This window comes from Neolamprologus multifasciatus, chromosome 18 (assembly GCF_963576455.1).
Source record: "Neolamprologus multifasciatus chromosome 18, fNeoMul1.2, whole genome shotgun sequence".
NCBI classification, from domain to species: Eukaryota; Metazoa; Chordata; class Actinopteri; order Cichliformes; family Cichlidae; genus Neolamprologus; species Neolamprologus multifasciatus.
The window spans coordinates 11,852,381-11,873,981 of NC_140456.1; the positions used below are offsets into that span (position 1 = coordinate 11,852,381).

General features: G+C 38.9%; 1 protein-coding gene and 1 long non-coding RNA gene across 3 annotated transcripts in view; both read right to left on the bottom strand.

Annotated features, from left to right (window-relative positions):
• LOC146497430 (collagen alpha-1(XI) chain-like) overlaps positions 1 to 21,601 on the bottom strand; it is an 82,169-nt gene that overhangs the window by 16,408 nt on the left and 44,160 nt on the right. For both annotated transcript variants that reach the window (XM_085140327.1, XM_085140326.1), the window contains 15 exons: positions 20,029 to 20,082; positions 19,062 to 19,106; positions 18,748 to 18,801; positions 18,285 to 18,329; positions 17,855 to 17,908; positions 17,665 to 17,718; positions 16,464 to 16,517; positions 16,079 to 16,186; positions 15,338 to 15,427; positions 11,327 to 11,380; positions 8,154 to 8,261; positions 7,956 to 8,063; positions 6,807 to 6,860; positions 6,249 to 6,302; positions 2,449 to 2,556 (listed from right to left, as the gene is read on the bottom strand). In XM_085140327.1, the coding sequence (XP_084996453.1) occupies positions 2,449 to 2,556; positions 6,249 to 6,302; positions 6,807 to 6,860; positions 7,956 to 8,063; positions 8,154 to 8,261; positions 11,327 to 11,380; positions 15,338 to 15,427; positions 16,079 to 16,186; positions 16,464 to 16,517; positions 17,665 to 17,718; positions 17,855 to 17,908; positions 18,285 to 18,329; positions 18,748 to 18,801; positions 19,062 to 19,106; positions 20,029 to 20,082 (1,044 nt within the window). The remainder of the gene's footprint in view (positions 1 to 2,448; positions 2,557 to 6,248; positions 6,303 to 6,806; positions 6,861 to 7,955; positions 8,064 to 8,153; positions 8,262 to 11,326; positions 11,381 to 15,337; positions 15,428 to 16,078; positions 16,187 to 16,463; positions 16,518 to 17,664; positions 17,719 to 17,854; positions 17,909 to 18,284; positions 18,330 to 18,747; positions 18,802 to 19,061; positions 19,107 to 20,028; positions 20,083 to 21,601) is intronic.
• LOC146497431 (uncharacterized) lies at positions 12,352 to 15,331 on the bottom strand. Its single transcript, XR_014870583.1, has 2 exons — positions 13,309 to 15,331; positions 12,352 to 13,275 (listed from the first exon to the last, which is right to left on the bottom strand). It is a non-coding gene; the product is annotated as an uncharacterized LOC146497431 (long non-coding RNA).

Here is a 21,601-nt window from a genome sequence, read left to right on the forward strand (position 1 = left end):
ACTGTACCTTTGTAATGACAGGAAAGGCTTATTTATTACAGCGCGTGACTGGGATTTAGACATGGTAATAAAGCATAAGGGTTGTACAAATGGGAAAATAAATCAAGCATCAAACAATTTCATGTCTAATGCTTTGAAGTGACAGGCGTCAATCAATATTGGACTTTCAGGCTTGTTTCTAAACTGTATATTCGAACTGATATCAAAATAGGTGCACGGATTGAATTAACAAGCATCATTCAAACACATGTAATCAATAAATATTTACTTATGACTGCCATTTCCTTTTATTTTCCACACTAGCCCTGAGCTATGAGCACACTGTGGTGTAATCAAGTCTGATATTTACTCTCCTCTATGTTCCCACCTTAACCTCTTAATCTGAAGATTTCTTGCGCTCAGTGAGGACTCCAATATTCCACGGCAAACATGGCCCCAAATGATGGAGGGCTTTCAGACTGGAGCCATTCATTCCCCATAGTCAAAAATCATTAATGCTACAGATAATTGCATTGAAGAGCTGAGCTTGCTGCAGCTGCTGCCATCTATTGAAGGGCAGCTTAGCCAAACATAATTAAAAGAGTTGAGATCGAGTGCATTATGCCCAATTAAAAGCCAATTGCACTTAATAACAACGTTATCTGGCCCTATTGACCAGCAGGGTTTTGCTCTAATTTCATCCTCGGTGAGTCCTTGGATAATTGACTTTGAGTTATTCTGAAGTGTGCCGTTTCTTTATTCCTTGCCACCAAAGCAAGTTTCCAAAACTTCGGTTCACTGGGTTAAATGAGCGAACGCTTGACCCCTTCGCTCTTCCTTTGACTCTGTGGAGTTCTGAGTAAGGGAGGGCTGAATAGAGCAGTGCAACAGTAACATGAACACTCTTGATCTTACAAACTCTCAGTTATGTATGGCGCAAACTTCTTCACTTTTAAGTTTACTTGTTATGGTAAAATGTAATTAGGGCTCTTGTGCCTCAGCGACAAACAGCGTTGGCTTCATCTACAGCTACAACACAAACAAGATCAAGTTTTTTTAAAAACAGAATTTAATGCACAACAACCAATAATGAAGGATTAATATATCCTTGATTACTATACTATTTCATATTTGTATGATATTTTATGGTGACATGCTGATGCTGATATTTTTACCTGCTATTTTGCTATAAGGGCTTATAACCGTGGTGCTATTTGTGAGACTTGCTGTTGGTAATTTAATAAATAAGAAGTGCATGCTCGGAGACGAATGCCTTCCAAATGATCAGGTTTGTTATGTTTTTCTTGCGATGTTTAGTTATAACTAGCTTGATGGTTCCCTTAAAGTTTTCCACTAAAAAGATAAGGTAACCTTAATGCTAACCTTCTGAATAAACCAAATTAGCCTAAACTAAACTATCCACATGTGCAATATCCAAATAAATTGAGCTAACATTAATCACTTCTGATCATATCAAACCAAATAATGATGCAATTTGTTGGTTGTGCTTTAAATTTAAATAAAAGTAGACATAGGTAAACGTGCATGGAGGTGGAACCAAAAACTGAAGGTTACTTATTGACAAAAGCCCTAAAATATTACTGTCATGTATAAGTATATTTATTATGCCAGTCCAGTTTTATAAAGCAATTTTCAGACACACCAGTAATTTGTAAGGTTTTTTTCTCTATGAACCCACTGCAAAAAACATCCATACTGTCTAATTAGCTGGACCGGTGTCTTTGCTGGGCTGCATCTGTCCCCGGGCCTTATGTTTAACCCCCTGGTCTAAGTCTTGGTTTGTACAACACCCCTGACATTCTCATTGAAAGCAAGTTGCTTGCTTTTTTTCTGAATCTTCTAAGGACTGAATATTTTATCTTTACTGTAATATGCCCATTAAAAAAAAACATCTACAAAAGATAAATGGATTTACCGTACATTGATTTAAATACTTGGTCAAATACCACAGCAGCTGGTCTCTTACTTAGACCTGAGAGTACTAGAGGGGAGCGGTTTACTGCATGATAATAATGTAGCCTGAGTGGAAAAACCAATGGCAGTTTCTCCTCCACCACTAATGTTGCGGCAAAATGCCAAATGCAAAAATGTTCACAATGGTGATGGATTTTTTAGCACAGTCTATGCTAAGAAAAGTCCTTGAAGCTTGAAGGGGAAAAAGCATTATTTGCCCAGGAGCAATTCAAAGTGCTATAAGGAGTCAAGGCTGCATTAATAAATTATGCTTTGTTTTGATGTAATGTAAATGATGTAAGGAGAGATGAAATGTTGTCGGTAGGGGTGTGGAGGAAGTCATTCTGCTCACGATGACTTTGACAAGGGAAAGAAATGAACATACCTATGAGGCACTGTTCAACGTGACCTGGTTGTCATGCGTTTAGAGAACGAGAGTTAGACAGTCAAAATATTGATATAAAAGTTTCAGATCTCCTCAGATTTTGGGAATACCTGCAGTCCAATGGGTCCGGGTAAACCTGGGAATCCTCTTGGTCCTTCATCTCCTTTCTGGCCAAACATACCCTGCTGTCCTCTCGGTCCAGCTTCACCATCACTGCCCTGTTAGAGGTTAAAGTGCAAGACATGCAAACACCTTTACTCTCACTCCCACTGACCAAGTGCAATTCTACAATCACTAACTGGGATTTTTTTCTCATTCTTCTAATCAATTGCATGGTTACGGAGTATATCCAAGCTCAGACGGGAGATGGTGGGTCGATGCGCACATTCAATCACAGATTAGGATGGACAGTTACAGTACTTGAATGGTTTTCTGAAGGACATTTTACTGCAGTTTTATCAATCCATCAATGCTGAGAACCAACATATTGTTCCCCAGGGTTCTTGGAGTGATTAGAATGCACCCATGACAGGTCAACGGTCTATCTCACTTCACTCACAGGCTATTTAAAATGCACAGTCAACCAACATGTGGAAGTTTGATTGTTTGGTTTTTCAGAGGACTGTGTGAGGAGGAAAATTAAACTTGCGACAGGAATGGACCAGAGACAGACAACAGTTCTAAACACTGATACATTGTGCTGCTGGTCTACCAGGGGAGCAGCCAAAGCTTCTCATCAGGGAATGCAGGATGGAGTACAGTATAGCCAAAGGGTTATGGTAAACAGCGTATGTGAAAGATGCTGACTTCATCTCTGAAGCCAGAGGTGCACAGAGCTACCAAGGATGGAAATAAGAGACTGTGGGGAAAGAGTGAAGTGCTGACAGACTGGGAGTTTTCAGTTCAAACACATGTCAGCACTTGAAAGTGCTTGAGGAGCTCTTACTGAGCCCTGGGACATGTAGGACGCTTCAGGCTATGGTACTGAATGCAGAACAGTTTAGAAGGAAATGTTAGGTGATTACAAGGAGGTGGACTAAAGTTAAAGCGACTTAAAGAAAAAAAAAAGTCACAAATCTAACTGTCTGAACATCTCCTCGGGGAGACTAGAAAAAAATTGTGTCTCTATGTCGAGTGCTTGACCTCAACTGCTGCATAATTTCTTATTCATTGTAACACTGCATGCACAGCCTGCAACCTCCGTATATGTGTTGGCACCATCCTTGCCCTTGAAACAGAGCAATAGAGGCTTTTGCTGGAAGAAACTATCCGGTCCTGCCAAAACAGATAGAAAACGCAATAACAGCTCACCATCTAAGTATGAAGCTTACTTCTTGTGTCACGTGAAAACAGTCCAACACTGGTGAATTTCTTATGTCAATTCATCATAAGCAATGAAACAAATGGCAATTTTTGGGTACAATTGTACTTAATACAAGTATAAAAACAAGTATAAACCTTTACTGAATACTATATTATGTTGAAACTCGGCACTTTTCCTTCCAGTTAAACAGAAAAACTGGGCTATAAAAAAAAAGGTCAGTAGATATAAGTTCTGCAGAGACACATTAAGTACTGTCCATTTTACCTTGGATTGACCTTCATCTAGTCTTAATGAATTAGTATATAAATAAAGTTTTATTTGAAGTGTAATTTATGAAAAGAAATGCAAAAGCTAACTATGAACTGTAACAGCATGTTTAGCATAACTTACATACTGCTCTCTGCTCTCTGAATTAAAGATCTCAGTCAGAAACAACTTGAAATTTTCAGTTCACACTGAAGTCCTAATTAGAAAAATGCTTTGGTAGGACTTTAATCAGCACAAGTCGGTGCATAATTACGTGCTCTAAAACTGCTAGCTGAGAGCATTTATATTTTTAAGACTCCATACTAATTTTTGCATAGATCTGTTTAAATGTAAAAAGTGTAGCTGGTGCAATTGAATGAGATATGATTCAGCATAGTTAATTGTGGTTGTGCTTAGATCTGCAGGCACCAAACGCATGCTCGGGAAGGTATAATTTATGACATACGTGAAATGGATCTCGCAAAATTTATGTTTAGATTGTTCATGAAATAAATCTAAGTGGCTCCTGTGGGGTTTTTGTTTTTCTTACATTATGTTAGAAATAAGCTTTTTCATATCTTAAAAATGTGTTGTCCTCTCAAAAGTGACATTTCCAAGATTGCTCTTGTCAACTTCATTTTTTTGTCTTTTTATAAGCCACTGCTAAACAAGAGCACATTTGTAGGACAGGATGTTCACCACATCCTGATGAAGATCAATACTGCTTTGCCATAGACTGTTTCATTACGAATGCTTGACCTCAGTTGCATCTTGAACACAACAGCACCGGTGACTGAGCTGCTGTAAATCTTGTTAAGCCTTAGCAGAGAAGGAAATTGGATCGTTCATTTTGCCGGCATACACAAGCATTTTTCCAGGATTGAGAAGTGGGGTACATAGTGTAGCCACAAGTGATAACAGCATTCAGACATGCAATAATAAAAATAGAGCAGATGATGCTAAAACTACACAGCACGAGCAGGACTCAGTTATGAAGATATGAATACACATGAGCAGACTGACTCACCAGGACAAACAACTGTTAAATAATTTGTTATGCAGCTCGGGAGCACTACCTGCTCATGGCAATCCGTCTCACCAGGACTATTCTAGCTCCCACAGAGCCCTCCAGATGCTGGATTTGTGCTAGAATGGTTGTTAAGGCCTGATAATTTACAGCAATGAGCTGTTAGTTGCCCTCAGGCCATCAGCTATTGTAGAAACAGGACTTTCCCTGTTGTGTTAATGAGATGGAAGAGTAGAGGATGTTCTGCACCATACAAGGCAGTATTCTCAGCTAGTTCTGGTGTCATAGAACCTAATGTAAGGAAATGACTGGCGCACTGACTGGCACATTATGGCACAAGCGTAATGCTTTGCATGAGTTTCCAGGATAACAAATACCAAATTTGTAATTGCATTTTAATTGATGGGGTATAAAAGCTGTCTTTTATGAAAAAGTCTTTTTGGTAGCCCGATACTAATACAGGACCACAACTAAAAGTTGTAATTAAAAGGAAATTTGTGCAGCATTACAATGATAAAAGGATGGGGAATTTTAAAATGAACAGGGACTGCAGCCAAAGGTTTTTGGACTGCAGAGGCAAGAGTAAAAAAGCAATAGTGCTTGCATAGCATGGCCCTGACCTGCCTGAACAGTTGTTAATTTCTGTCCATCTGGGAAATGAAATATTGTTTATTAAACCAAGGGTCTCCAAGCAAGCACAATTAAGACTCAAGTGTCCAGTTTTTAAATATATCTAAACACTTAAACAACCCATTTAACTGATTATCATACAATCAGCAAGAAATGGTTAAGCAAAAACCTGCATAGAGTAACTTTTGCTCATATCAGAGTGTGGCTGATGATGAATCAATAAAAAGGTGTCGTCCTTCAAAACGAGACACGATTCAATGGCCCGTCATTATTGGACTGCAGGTCTGGAGATAACAAGCCGGCAGCCTTTTGGTCTTATTACACCCTCCCTGTCTTCATGGGGGCTTGTTTGGGGAAAAAAATGTTTTTAAAATCTGATTTCCCATTTCACTGTTCTTACCCAGAAGCCAGTATGGTAATGAAGACATGACATTAAGAAGACAGCACTTACTTTTGTAGGCATCACAAATGATGGAAAGAAAGTCTTTAAAAATTCAGGAAAGGTGAAATAAAGGTTGGAAAGTTTTGTGAAAACAGAAAGCAATATTCGGAGTGGATTTTAGTACAGTATAAACGGGTATTTATGTAACTTTTAATGTTTTAGGATTACATTCTTATCAGTGTATGAAAATACTTCAGAGAATAAACTTTGACATTAGATGGTCAGAGGATGAGATACTCACAGCTGGACCAGGAGCTCCAACTACACCCTGGAGACCAGTTGGGCCTGGTGGACCCTACAAACAGGAGGAAGCTGATTATTAAGATGTACATGATAGACACACCATCTGAATCGAGCAATGAAATATAGGGCAGTTGCATGCTAAACCTGATCTCCATCACACACTGTCTACCTGGAATAATGACATTTGTACCGGCAAGAAAAATCTAATTCAATCTGGAATGTATTTGACGTGATGCGTGTGAGGACAAACAAAAGTCAACTGAAAAAATATAAGTGCTTAAGATGAGGACAGAACACGCTGCAGTTCTTATTACAAACTAAGTAACCATTTTGTAAACATAGCAGCACTTCAGCTAGTATTTTATATGCTGCAGACTTTTAAGGGCAAAACAAGAAACATTTTCTAGCAATCTATTCCTTTTGTTCTACTCAATTCAGTGGTGAAATCAGCATCTTTGGTTATTTAACATGAATTGTAATAAAACTCACTGATTTGAATGAATCTGTGACATAAAACTTCATTAAAAGAGAGCGAGAGGGAAAGAAAAAGACTCACAAGTTCACCCTTGTCTCCTTTACTTCCCTTCTGTCCAGGTCCACCAACTTCTCCCTGCAGCGTAACAAGCACATACAGACAAAGCAGAGCTCAAATCTCTCTCCTCCATGTTTAGTCAAAGTCTAATATCTTAAAGTGTCACCTTTACCATGATTAGGCAGTAAATATTTCTCAAGAGAATCTAATTTGATTGGCCCACAAAGACCTTGGGTGAGTGTTTGTAATTAATTGATTGGCTCCCTGTCTAACCCCATTGGCTCTATGATTGACAAAATGCTGTGGCAGAAGACGTGACTGGGATTGAAGAGGGTGTCATGGTTACAAATGTAAAAATGCAAATTTCTGGTTCAGTGTATCAAGTGTGGATGTGGGATTTGCTGGCCTCAGGGTACACAGGATGTGTAAACAACTGGCTATTTCAGTACATGGATTTGTTTGTCTATTTGCATTTAAGAAGATTTCTAAAGCCGTTAGTGTGTGCTTATTTTGTTTACTTAATGTATGATTCTATCGGGAGTAATTGCTGTCATAACAAGCTTGCGGTTAAGTATAGTTAAAAAAATAAATAAATAAATAAATATAGTCCTGTGAAAAGATTTAATAGCTTGTAGTAGCACCTTTAGCAGGAATAACTTCAAATATTTATTTTCTGTATGACTTTATCAGTCTCTCACATTGTTTTGGAGGAACTGTGTCTCTGTTTTCTTTACAAACTTGTTTCAGTTCACTGATTTTTGTGAGCATTCATTTATCCACAGTTTTCTTAAGGTTACATTTCAGGCTGAGGTCTGGACTTTGACTGTGCCACTGTAACAATTTGATTTTTTCCCTTTTTCAGCCATTCTGTGGAGATTTTCTGCTGTGCTTGGCATCATTGCCCTGCTGCATGACTCACTTTTGGCCAAGTTTTAGCTGTCGGACAGATGGCCTCACATTGACATAAGAATACTTTAGAATAAAGAGGAGTTCATAGTTGAAGCTGACAGCTCTCTTTGAGGTTATAAAATAATGTCTTTTTTTTTAATTTCTCTGTTTTTATCTTTAACCAAGAACTTAAAAGCTTTTGTTTTTAACAAACAAAAAAAAATGTTATTGTAAAATATTATAACTCCCAACTCTAGGTTTTAAGGTATTAAAACTTTGCTCCACCTTGTCACCATCTTCACCAGGGGGACCCTGTGGACCAGCTGGACCAGGAAGACCAATAGGACCTTGAATGCCATCACGGCCAGCAGGACCCATGGGACCTTTCTCTCCCTAAAACATAATTTGCAGAATATTGTAAAATCTTGACATATTGAACTTAAATAGGTATTTCACCAAGTAAAAGTTAGAAAGAAAACTCACAGGACCCCCTTTTTCTCCAGCAGGGCCAGGTGGTCCTTGAGGACCATTGCGTCCTGTGGGACCAATGGGACCTCCGGAGCCAGCAGGACCTCTTTCTCCAGGAGAACCCTGTAAACAAACACTCATCTGTCACTGCTGTCTTACTCAAAAATGCAATTTGCTACAGTAAAGCTAAGAAACCGTTAAACAAAAAGCAAGTGTGTTTTGTCCAGACTTAAGCTTAAAAAGGGAAAGTCTGCCTAGAAAGAAAATTCTGGTATTTTAAACTTCAAGGCACATTTTCATGTCTAAAGTATCAAAGAGAGCAATACTTGAAATCTGTCTCTTATTAAGCAAAAAACAAAAGACTTTTGACTGGATTGGCTCCATATAAGACATGTTTAGACTGTTCTCGAAAAGCAGAATGTACGGGACTCCTTCAGAGTCAGGCATCAGAAATATTGCAAGAAGCTAATTGCTACAGGAAGACAATGGTGTAAACCCAAGTGATAGTTTGAGAGAGCTGTCTAAATAAGACAGGAGTTCTGTTATAGAGTTGGAGAGCAAAAAGAAATCTTATGTGTGTTATGTGAGATAGATAGATAGATACTAAAAATATTATAAAAATCACAGTTCATGTTTGTGCGTGGTTGGCAATATACTGATTCCGAATATATTTTAAGGTTTTCACTTGTGTCTACTTATGGATGGACAAATGGATGGAAACATTCAGATTATGTCCGTCAGATTGCGTTACAGCCATTTCACAGTTGCCGGTTATATTATTGTTGCTTTCTGTCCCTATTACGAGACCCACAAATGACAAAAAAAAGAGTCAAGACATTTAAACGCCATGTTTTTTTTAACTGGATTAGCTCTAGCCTGTCAGTTTACTTTAAAGAAATTTTGAAGGAAAAGGATTCCCGAAGAATATTGTCACGATAATGTGAAGTAGATTTGAATGAAAAACATCACAAACATAAAAGCCTATTATCTGTGCACATACAACAACTAAGTTTTCCCTCAAGACGATGGTAGCATTTGCAGTCTGGTGAGTAACTAACCGCAGCATTACTATAAGCTGTGACCTGCTAGAAATATAGCCATTAACTGATAACCATTCTAAAATTACACTGACCCTGCTAACAGCCTCAAAGCTTACCTATGAAGGGAGCCACTGATGAACATGCTTATCTATTTAATAGGCCAGAGCTGCTTTCCCCAGCCAAGGCCTTTTGGAAGGTCTCACCATTTTCCCCACATCAGCATGCCTTATTACCCTGCTCTTCACTATTCCCAGGTGGGTGCTCATCACTGTGTAGGTACCCCAAAACACATGAACTGCAACTACATTGTTGATCACGAGGTCTTTTTGGCATTCCCTTACCCGGGGAAGGTCTGGGTAGAGCCGCTTTCAAATAAAATGAAATGTGCATGTGTACAGGCCAAAGCCTCGGACTGATTCACACGAAAAACACACACTCTGATTCAGCTGCTGATGTGAGATGCCACCTGGCACTCATATGCCTGGCCCGTTTCATGACAGACATTGCTGGTGACACACACCAAGCTCCAAACTGTCATCCACAGCCTGCCAACTTGGCCACCATGACACACATGCGCAAACAAGCACACACACATTCCTTTGAATCAAATAACTTTATGCTTTTTCAGTCCGTTTCCCGCCCTTTCATTTCACCCATGTTTTTCTTGTAAAGTTTGTGACTTGTCGCATTCATCCTTTCTTTTTTCCCTGTGCTATTCTTTCCTGATCAGTCTCTTTCAAACACACAGACGAGAAAAGAAACGCACACACAGAACTCACACACGTTCCCACAGAACAACAGCAGCTCAAACTCTGGCAGGAAATCGATGAAGGAAAATATCACATCTCTTGTGTGCGTGGGCATTGCACACCGGACTCCTTTTAAGGAGTTTTTTTGAAATCTACCAAAACAGTCTATCACACGTTTCCATCCAATGGCTTGCTTTCAAGCCAATTTAAGAAAACTATCTCATTTCGCTGTGGAAATGGTTTCACTCCTTCAGAGAACGCCCCTCTTCTCACTTTCATCATTTTTTCATCAGTGCTCTGCATATCCGCTGTCATCTAATCTGGTGTTTCTCTGTCGCTGGTGAGCAGGGGCAATTATCGGGAGCCCACGTTTAACGCTTGAACAAAATGTCAGCCAGTTCAAAGCAGCCTGTCAGTCAGCTTTCTGTACAAAATCACCGCTGGAGCTCCTGAGGCTTTTCATTGCATATATCGCAAACTGAGGGGCTTAGAGACAAAGGCAGAGTAAAAGTGCCCTACTTTTTTTTTTAGATTACCCACCCAATTTTGCTTCTTTTCAGGGCCACAAAGTATGTATGAGCAAGTGCGATGACATTCCTGCTATAGTGTATATGATTCTTTACTGTGATCGATACTGAATGAAACAATGAGTTCATTACAGAAAGATAAACTTTGTTTCTTTTCTTGGAATTGTCATTTGAGTGAAAACTGTGCAACGGCAGTTGCTATAGTAACGGATAAGTATTAGAGGGAGACATTTGTGACCAATCGAGTAACAGGGATGAACCTACTTGCTGTTCGATTAAGCAATTAGGCAATGGTTAGATCATTATTCAAGCAAAGGTGTTGGACAAAACACTATAAATCAAGCAGAGTTTTTTTACTCAAACTGTGGTACAGACATTTATATGCTACATAAATTTAACAGCTGAAAATTATTATTTTTATACTGACCAATAAACACCAGTCTGAGGCGTGAAATGCAGTGAGAAGAAAGAACAGCATTAGCAAAGACATGCATACTCTATAGCGTAACTTAGGACAGAGACTTTTTACCATCCAGTTTATGACAAAAGAAGTAGCTTTACTTCTTTCTTAGCCATAAAATAAACTAAACAAAGAAAACAGAAATTAAAAATGCCATTTGGCCCTGAATATTGAAGTACATGTTCATATTGAATGCCATGATTTAAGCAATGATGTCACAGAATTAGATCGTACCACCCCACTTGGTTCTACCACCCTCCACACTGCAGCTTATATAGCACGTGCTGCTGGATGACCAAAGTACGGAGCTGTGCACAGCATGTGTGACTCCATTCTCCAATAGCACCAGCTACTTTTCGCTGCAATCTCTGTGGCAAGAGAGATGAGGTAACCATAGTAACAGGCTACTTACGATGGGGCCAGGGGGACCCTGAGGCCCTTCTCCTCCCTTTAAGCCACCTGGACCCTGAAAGCAGAGGACAGGAGAGGGTTAGATCTCACTCACTGCAGGCTGCCACTCAATGCTATTCAAAGAGCAGTAATCACAGCTGTCAAATGGGCCTCTGAACATTACTGTGTGGATGTATGCATGCTTGAACTGTGTATGAGCACGCACATAAGGAGGGCTTGGCTCTAGAAAATCATAGCATAACTGGCAATTAGGAGAAAAATTGAATCATAAATAATCAAGTAAGGATGAAACAACTATTTACTAATTTAGTATCTGTTTGTACATTTTAGTTATGGGATGCTTCTATTGAATTGACTACCAAATAGTAGCCAGTTTTGGCTAATTGTGCATGTTTTTAATCCTCAATTTTAAAGTATTTTAAAGATTTTCTTTTAAAAAGCTTTAATAAAGCAAATGAATACCCGTGAAAAAACAAAACTTAATGACACCCAGTAAAAGTGGTATGAAACTTCAATCAGAAAGGGCAGTTTCAGCCTGGTGGTAATTTACATTCTGTTAATGATTATTTGGAAGGAGTAACAGTTAGTGAGGAGATTTGCCTGAAATCCATGCTAAAAAAAGGAAGTGATTAAATTAATTCATTATAGCACGAAACTTTTACTTAAGTTCAGTTCTCCACCAGAGAAAATGTATCTCTTAGTTAATAATTCGCGATACAGCTTCTTCTGTAGGCATATTTACATTATTAATATAACAGGAATAATTTCAAGAAGCATCAGAGAAAATGAAAAAGAGGAAGAAAAAAAACGAAGCCCAAGGTGGGCTACAAGTTCAGGTATAGTCCATTTATCTCTGGCATCTTGTCATCTCTTCAAGATCTTGGTCCTTGAATGTCAAATCCTGTGCTGAATCACAGTGCCAGGAGGCTGAGACTGCTTATGGAAAACACAGTTCACCAGAGGCTGTAAAGACTTTCATTATAATAACTAATTTACAAGCTTCAACAGAGCCAGGGGGTGCAGAGGCTGCCAAGCAGGCTCTCCACTTCCACATTTCACCATGGTGCATTAGAAGACTGGAAGGATCTTTCTTTGCTGGACAGACAAAAAGTTATTTATTGGCTCATATATCGTCACTATGCCTTTCTTTAAGACTGAGCGATGTGATGAAGAGTGTGTGTGTGTGTGTGTGTGTGTGTGTGTGTGTGTGTGTGTGTGTGTGTGTGTGTGTGTATGTGTGTCTCTCTATGCCCATAAAAAAGAAAAATAAACTGTGTGTGCTCAGAGGCAATATGTATATTTGTATGTGTGTGCGTGTGTGTGGGTGTGTGTCTGTCTACACTTACTCTGCAAAAGGAAAAAGATTTAAACTCTTTTTCTCAAACTGATCTTTCTGAGTTAATTTCAGTCATTTCAAAGAGGTCCTACCAATAACGAATGTTTCAGTCTTAAAAATGATCAACCTATCTCTAATGTACCAGAGGCCTTCAAGCCGGCAATACTTAAACCGTTACTTAAAAAGCTATCGCTTCACCTAGCTGTCTTAGGTAATTATAGGCCAATCTCCAACCTTCCTTTTATCTCAAAAATTCTTGAAAAACTAGCTGTGAAGGTTACATATGATCTTTTTATGGCCTCTGACAGTGGACACATCTCAGTGCTTGTCCTGCTAGACCTCAGTGCACCGTTCAGCATTGTTGACCATAACATTTTAGAGCATTAGAGCATCCTGTAGGCATTAAAGGTACTGCACTGCAGTGGTTTGAATCATATCTATCTAATAGGCTCCAATTTATTCATATAAATGGAGAGTCCTCTTTACACGCTGAGGTTAATTTTGGAGTTCCACAGGGTTATGTGCTAGGACCAATTGTGTTTACATTATACATGCTTCTCTTAGGCATCAGAAGGTATAGCATAATTTTTCCCTACTATGCAGATGACACACAACTTTATCTACCTATTAAGCCAGATAACATACACCAATTAGGTAAGCTTGGGATTTCTTACAGACATAAAGACCTGGATTACCTCTAATTTTATGTTTCTAAATTCAGATAAAATTGAGGTTCAAAAAGTCCAAAAAGTCTTACAAATATGGTATCTAACCAGATGCTTACTCTGGATGGCATTATCTTTGCCTCTTGTAACATTGTGAGGAACCTTGGAGTCGTTTTTGATAAGAATATGTGCTTCAATGTGCATATTAAATAAATATGTAGGATTGCTTTTTTCCATATTGTACAATATTGAGAAATGACATGTCATGTCTCAGAATGACGCTGAAAAACTAGTTCATGCATTTATTACTTCTAGGCTGGACTACTGTAATTCATTATTATTAGTATGTCCTAAAAAAATTCCTGAAAACCCTTGAGATTATCTGTGGCAGGAGTACTGACAGGGACTAGAAAAAGAGAGCATATTTCTCCTATATTGGCTTCCCTTAATTGGCTCCCTATTAAATCCAGAATCAAATTTAAAATCCTGCCTCTCAAATACAAGGTTTTGAATAATCAGGCCCCATTTTATCTTAATGACTTTATAGTACCGCATCACCCCATTAGAGCACTACACTTTCAGACTGCAGTCTTACTTGGGGTTCCTAGAGTATTTAAAAGTATAATGGGAGGCAAAGCTTTCAGCTTTCAGGCCCCTCTTCTGTGGAACCAGCTTCCAGTTAGGATTCAAGAGACAGACACCCTCTCTACTTTTAATATTAGGTTTAAAACTTTCCTTTTTGATAAATCATATATTTAGCGTTGGATCAGCTAACCCTGAATCCTTCATTAGTTGTGCTTCAATAGGTGTAGGCTGCTGGGGGATTCCCATAATGCACTGGGTGTTTCTTCTTCAGTCACCTCTCTGCATTTAATTATTAGTTATTATTAATCTCTGGCTCTCTTCCACAGCATGCCTTTCTCCTGTCTTCCTTCCCCCACTTCCAACCAGTCGCGGATGATGCCGCCCCTCTCTGAGCCTGGTTCTTCCGGAGGTTTCTTCCTGTTAAAAGGGAGTTTTTCCTTCCCACTGATGCTTGCTAATAGAGGGTCATATGATTGTTGGGGTTTTCTCTGTTTTCTGTGTATTATTGTAGGATCTTTACCTTACAATATAAAGTGCCTTGAGGCAACTGTTGATGTGGTTTAACACTATATAAATAAAACTGAACTGAATCGAAGATTTATGCTTTTATTTTCACTAATACAAGAAGTGCACATATCCATGTGTGTCTGTTTCTGTGTGTGGATGAAATCACTTTGACAGAGTGGGAGGATGTGTGAGTTTTTTTTCACACAGTATATGTGTACTCCCGTTATAAAAGCAAAGCCATTCCTTAGCACACATGGGACAAACATAACGGCTGCAATAAGTCTGAGCAGTGCTGTCATATGCTCTCTTAATGGTCAGCCTTGAAATGAGCTTCAACCACAGTTCCCCAAGTTGATCCTCAGTCTCTGACCTTGAACTTTTTCTCACTCACACCCACTCTTATTGAGAATTAATTCAGGTTATGCAGAAGGCTAGAGTGCATGAGATGCAGTCAGTAAGTTGTGGGTTTGAATCAGAATCCAAGGGATCTGACTCATTCTTCGATAGAAAACTAAACACGAATTCCTTATAGGCTCCACTAGTGCAATTCTAAATGAGGAAATTCATGCCTATGACATGCAGCATAGTGCTGATTAGAGGGACATTCTTTATGTCATAGCCACATTGGAAAAAAAAACAAAACATCTTTTTAAAATTGCTGACACCAGTAATGATAAAATATATCAATCTGTGTATTACTGAATCCTCTCAGTTCTATGAAAGCCCATTCTGTAACGTTCAGTCAGGTCCACTGCCAAGTGTGACATTTGGTTTAACAGCAGGTTGTTAGCCTGGTAATTGGAGTTTGGAGCTAAATTCAGCTGGGTGGATGCTCAGGATGTGGGATGGCACAGTTTCATGTGGACATGTTAAGTATGTTTGCGTTAATGTATTAATCTGTGGGAGGTCTCTGTGTTACCATGGCCCCTGGAAGACCTCTTGCACCTTGGAAACCTCTCAGGCCAGCAGGACCTGGCTTGCCGCTAGGACCCTGAAGACCTGGATCACCCTACAGAGGGAAAGAGAATAAGTCAGTTAACTGACACTGGGTAATCATGAAAGGCAGAGTTCCTTTATGTGAAAACAAAGAAGAGCTCAATCTATGAGAATGAGAGAAAAAAAAGATTGATCTCGTGATAACAGCTAAAATTATATGTAATTATGCGGGAACAATAGCAAGTGATTAAAATGTAATGGCAAAAAAAGAAAATGTAGGCCAGTAAACATAGAGCTATCCAAAGAATAATTAAGATGAGCACAGACTGGATATTGAACCCCCACCCCCACCCCAAAAAAACAGAAACATGTGGTTGTTAAATATTTTTATCAGTGTATTTCAGTTTACCTACACACTATTATACCAATATATGTCGGTAACAAAGCTGTTAAACTGGGAGCTCCTGCTCACTAGCAACCCCCCCCCCCCCCCAATAATTTGAAACCATTCATTTTTCAATAGTTTTATAGACATTTTGTAACAAAAGAAATAGAAAGGCTGAAAAAAGCATGTTAAGAACAAAAATGAATTCTGTAAGTTGCTAAAAGAACAATAATTTTAAATAACACCTCAGTAGACAGATGCATTGTTTAACAAGGCTTTCTGTATAATCAAAGAAGTTTTGACCTATATTTATCTGAATTTGAATGCATGGTCATTTACCTTTCCACCCTCTTTTCCAGCAGCTCCAGGTAGACCTTGTTCACCAGGTGGACCAGGAGAGCCAGGGTGTCCTCGCTCTCCACTTGGTCCTGTCTCTCCAGTTGGTCCCTTTCAAGGACAAACACGACACAATATGGTTAATCAACTATAAAATGTATGTAAAATATAATTCCTATAATTCTGGGGTCTTCATAGTAACTCCAAATTGATGATCAGCGACACTGATTATTTGAAAACCATCTAATGCATTCTAATTACTATTTTTAGGATAAGCTATTATTATTGATATATACCTAGATTTCTGTACTCCATAACTCCTAAACTAGAGACACAGAATATATGTGCACAACAGAGGAGGTAATGGTGACATTCGCTGAATATCTACCTGTGGTCCAACCACTCCTCCAGGCCCCGGAGGTCCAGTCTTCCCTTGGAAGCCCTGAGGAAGATGTCAGAGATATCAAAGATATTACTGGACAAATTTTGATATTTGATTTACTGACATCTTTGTGTTGTACAATAGGTAAACATTAGGTCATAAAGAAAGTCAGTTTTAACTACACTACACTGTAATGTATCGTTAAGCTGACAAAATATTTCTCACACCCTAAATCTGGCACCTGCAGGTATAAGCAAGTTAAATCTGGACTTTTTCAAACCTTTTTAATACCACTGTAAAAGTGCTTGCATAGTAATACTTAACCTCCTGAGACCCAAACTCTTCCATGGCATGCATTTTTAATTTCTCTTTGATATTTGGGCATATTGGGGCCCAATGAATGTAAAAACAAAGAATTACCAGATTTTTGTTTTTACCTTATTTTTGTTTTTTATGAAAAATAAGAGCCACATATGAGGATATTTGTTTAAAAGTTTGATAGAACAGTAGCAGTATAATGTCCTCGTAAGTGGATATCAGGCCCTTGTAGAGCAAAATTTAGTATTTTGGTCTAAATAACCCAAAATGTGATGTCCACATATGTGGACGCCAAGTCCTAGGAGGTTAAAGCACTATTCAGTGAAGTCCAATACTAGAATAATTCCTTTACTACTGTTTTAAGGCTTAAAAAAACACACACATAGACAGTCGCTTGCTTTTTCAGTATGAAGTGCCTGTAAAACCTGTGCAGTAGACAAGATCCAAGTTTGGTTGTTCTTTCTTCAGAAGCAGAAGAAGTCCTTATGCATACAAAATGTAATGCTTAAAAATATCAGAGGTGCTGACTCTCATAATACAGCAAATTATGGAGATGTAAACACAAAACCAATTAGACAATATAGGACTGTATACCACTGAAGAAGCAAGAACAGATAATGAGTGGACTTCAGCATTACAGATGACGCACTTAATCAGCTCGTTGTCATGCCTATATCCTATTTCTTCTACTCCTAGCGATGTTACTTGTTTACCTTTTGTAAAAAAACATTAAAAAAGTATTCATTAAAAGTAAAAAAAAAAAAAATCAATCTTTACTTCAACATCATTGAAATACACTAACTGTAGCTATTTGAGAGGCTGAAAGGCGCAATACGTGATTTCACAACATCACAACACAAGGTGTTAATGTACAAAACGACCCACTAACCGTTTCTCCCCGCTGTCCAGGATGACCGGGTAGCCCGTCTTTCCCTGGTGGGCCCTGGAGGTGAACAGGTGGATAGTTCATAAGAATCAAGATATCAGGTGTGTATTAATATTTGAAAAGCTTGCATGAAAAGCATCAACATGGTTGTGGATGGTGCCAGCTCACTGACAGTTTGACAGCAGCTACTTACATTAGGTCCTTTGGGTCCAGGGAAACCGACAGGTCCCTGTGGTCCTTGAGGTCCCTGAAATGAAAAGAAAATAAATCAAGCAGTCAGAATAGCGAATGACAACCACAACATGTAAATGGAATATAATTAGATTCACACTGAGAAACCTAGCTGTTTCACTGTTGTAGTTAAGAAATAAATAGCACTGCCTCGTTCATTATACATTTGCTGGCTTTTTGTGACACAAATTAGGTTACACAAACAAGTATAAGGTTGCTCATTTAAAATTAACTAGCCGAAGGATTTAAAATCTACGTGCTTCACTGAAATTACAAAAAGCTACAATTCACTTTGAGTTCAAGTTTAAGTTTAATACACCTGATATACTTTTGGTGTCACAGAGTCTGTGTGCAAAACAAGAGTGGCTGATCAAACAAAATCCAATACTTACCCGCTCCCCTGGCAGGCCGGGAGGTCCATCATTGCCTGAGTTGCCCTGAGGAGATAGACAGGGTACAGAGCAATTTTGTGAACTTCATCAACACAGGCAGTGTGAAATATGAATCAAATTCATGCAAATCATTGTTACTGAGGTTACACATCAAGTCAAGGTGTGCATGCATGCACATTTATTTCCCTGCATGATTTACCAAAGGGGAACTATGTTTTATAATATCGATACACTATAATTTTATATTTAGGTAGCTCTATATTTATGCAAGACTTTCAACAGACACACAGATACAGTACTATGTATAATAACTTATGTATAATACGTGAGCACAGTAACATGTATTTCACATAGCAGCTGTACTAAACTACTGATTTTAATCATGCTCCATAGAAAAACATAAACATAAAGATATATTTTATATGAGTCAAACTGCCATTAAAAACCTGAAATGGGCACTTACCTTAGCACCCGGCTTTCCTGTTGGTCCTCTAGCACCACGGCCACCGCGTGGACCCTAAATTCATTAAATATATTTACAGAAATAATAAGTTCAGTTTTAGAAAGCGTAAAACAATAAGAAGCAAATCCTAAGAATAATTTTATTTAAGGGCAATTGCCATCCCTGCCCCTCTCTAAAATTCTCTACCCACTGCATATCTTTTTCAGAAAACAAAAAACACATAAACCTTCTAAAGGATGAGATTTTCATTTAAACACAATACATCATTTATGTGGAGAGCTCGGGCTGAGCTGGCAGACAGATGAATTGCCTACCGTTGGGCCACGTTGCCCTCTAGGGCCAGATTTGCCAGCAATTCCCTGAAAACAGAAAAACAAAAGTTTTGATTTAGGACAAACATCACGCATCACCTAATTTAATACTTCTTTATATCCTTTTTGGGAAGTTTTAGCTGAGCCATCATCAGACAGAAGCAACTGTTCCGGGAGTTTGAGTCTGGGAAACAGCACTTTAGGACAAAAATAAATAATCAAATTGATGCTGTAAGTGGTTACCCATAGGCACTCGACAGTTTGAACTAGCTGTCGGCTCTAGCATGCTGGGGCCGAGCATGTCTGCTTCTCAATGTCTGTACGAGCGCAGTTTGTCTTGTCAATAATAACCAGCTTCATTCTGAAACCCTCACTCTCATCCCTTTGGCTCAAACACTCACTAGTTTCATTCACACAGCTGAATATAGTTGTCAATCCTCCATGAAGACCTACAGTACATCTTTACAGCAGCCTTCTGGGTACGGCCTTTGTAGCGCGACAGAGTTAGTGTTGAAAGCCTGCACTGAGCCTTGACCTCAAACACATTCCAACAGCTTTGTTATAAAATAGGATGACAGTCCTCACTGATCCTGTGGCTAAAAGAAAGCAAATTGCTATAAGGGACAAAATCAGACCCTTTGATAGGCTAGGTTCAGTTATTGTGCAAATGTACCGTCTCTTACAGCAGCAGATTCATTGTTTTGGAAGCCGATGGTCATGTACATATTTTTGTACAAATTTCAGAGTTAATTTGAATGTATGCAATCACAGTATACTGTTTGGAACCAAGTTGAGATTTTTTTAACACACACAGTAGAGTAGGCAGATCTATTTATTTGTTTTCAACCAGATCCAAGCTTGCAGTGTCAAAGTTTAATCGTATGTGTCTCCTTTTAAGATGTAAGATGCCCCTTGATCACTAGGAAAGCTGAGTGACTCTGTATGCATGTATTTAAAAAAATTTTCTCACCCTTGTTCCTTTCTCGCCGTTTGCCCCAGGGAATCCTGGAAAGCCATTGGAGCCCTGCAGGGCAAGTAGAGAAAAAAAGTCAGAGAGAGGGACTGAGTGAGCAAAAGGAGAAATACATTCACATATTCAAGAGCATAAAATAACACTCTGCCCTGTAACAATGTCAGTGAGACTATAGAAGAAGTAGCAGCAGTCTTTTTGCACTTTACTGAACTAATTAATAAACTGTACAGTCCTTCCACATAAAAGACTAACTTGCCAGCCGATTCATATCAATGGGTGTGCAGTTTATAGTTTGTCATCCCCTTAGAAAAATGAACACCTTCTTTTTAAGGCATCAAAAGAACCCGGTCACTTTGACACTTTCTGACACACAGACAGACAGAAAAAGGTGTTGCTAGGTTGTTAGCAAAGTGTCTAGTGAGGAGGAAGATAAAACTGGCAGTGTGAGTAAATAGACAAACACAAAGAAAGTGTAGACAAAGAAAACGGAAACGGTGGATTCCCTTTGTTACCCATCAGCAATTTAGTTAGTGGACTTTTGCAGGCTGTGCTGTCTGATAATGAGAATGGTGCCAGTCAAACAAATACTAGGAGGGTAATCACTGTTGGATGAATTAACACGAGTACCAAGCAGCTTACCGATATAGCTTCCCTTCATGCAGAATTAGGCAACATAATTATATGTTCAACCAATTTAAGTTAAACATTTCTCTGACCCAGCTGTGCTCCAAGGTCACGGGCATATATGGGTGTGTTGAGTTTAAAACGCTCTCTCTGATGCACAATATGATGCACTATGCGGTATCCATAGTGCTCATTATTGCACACATGCATATGTATACAAGGAATAATTCTGTGCAGTATAGGCAAGGGCGCCACAACAGGGCAGCGTGGGCAGAAACGCAAGAAGTAAACAGCTCAACATTGTGGAGACAGCAGGAAAGGGACATCTATGCTGCTTAATTTGTTTTTCACAGAGGTGCAGTTATGGTAAACTGAAAGGAGAGCTGGTACTGGACAAGCACGACTTGCACCATGGAGATAAGACTACTGAAGCTCTTGCAAATGGCATCCAGAATTAACAGTGTCGGAAAGCTGTTAACAGAGAGTGATGGGGTGCAGCAGCCAAAAACACAGCCATTGGAGGGATTCATGCACAGGCTGATTGAGGGGGATAAAGGCTGTTAATGGGCCAAGACTTTGACCCTGAACATACTCCTGAGGACAATTTGACATTTTATAACACTGTTGATACTTTGCAATGGAAACATGGGACGAGCAGGTTCTGTCTCATACAGCACATGATCTATTTTGGGAACAGAATTTACTTTTTGGGAACTATGGAAGTCCAAAAAGGACGGTTGGGTTCCGGACAAATATATATTAAATAAATATTTAAAAATATTTAGTCTATGTATTTGAAAAGTCAGGATGTCTTTATTATCCTTTGAGGAATATATTTGTTGGTTTTGCTATGATTACTAGCACTGAATAACCTTTACTGTACTCTGTCTATTACACAATTGTAAAATGTCAAACTTTGAAAAGCTCCATTCTAGTTACCATAGGC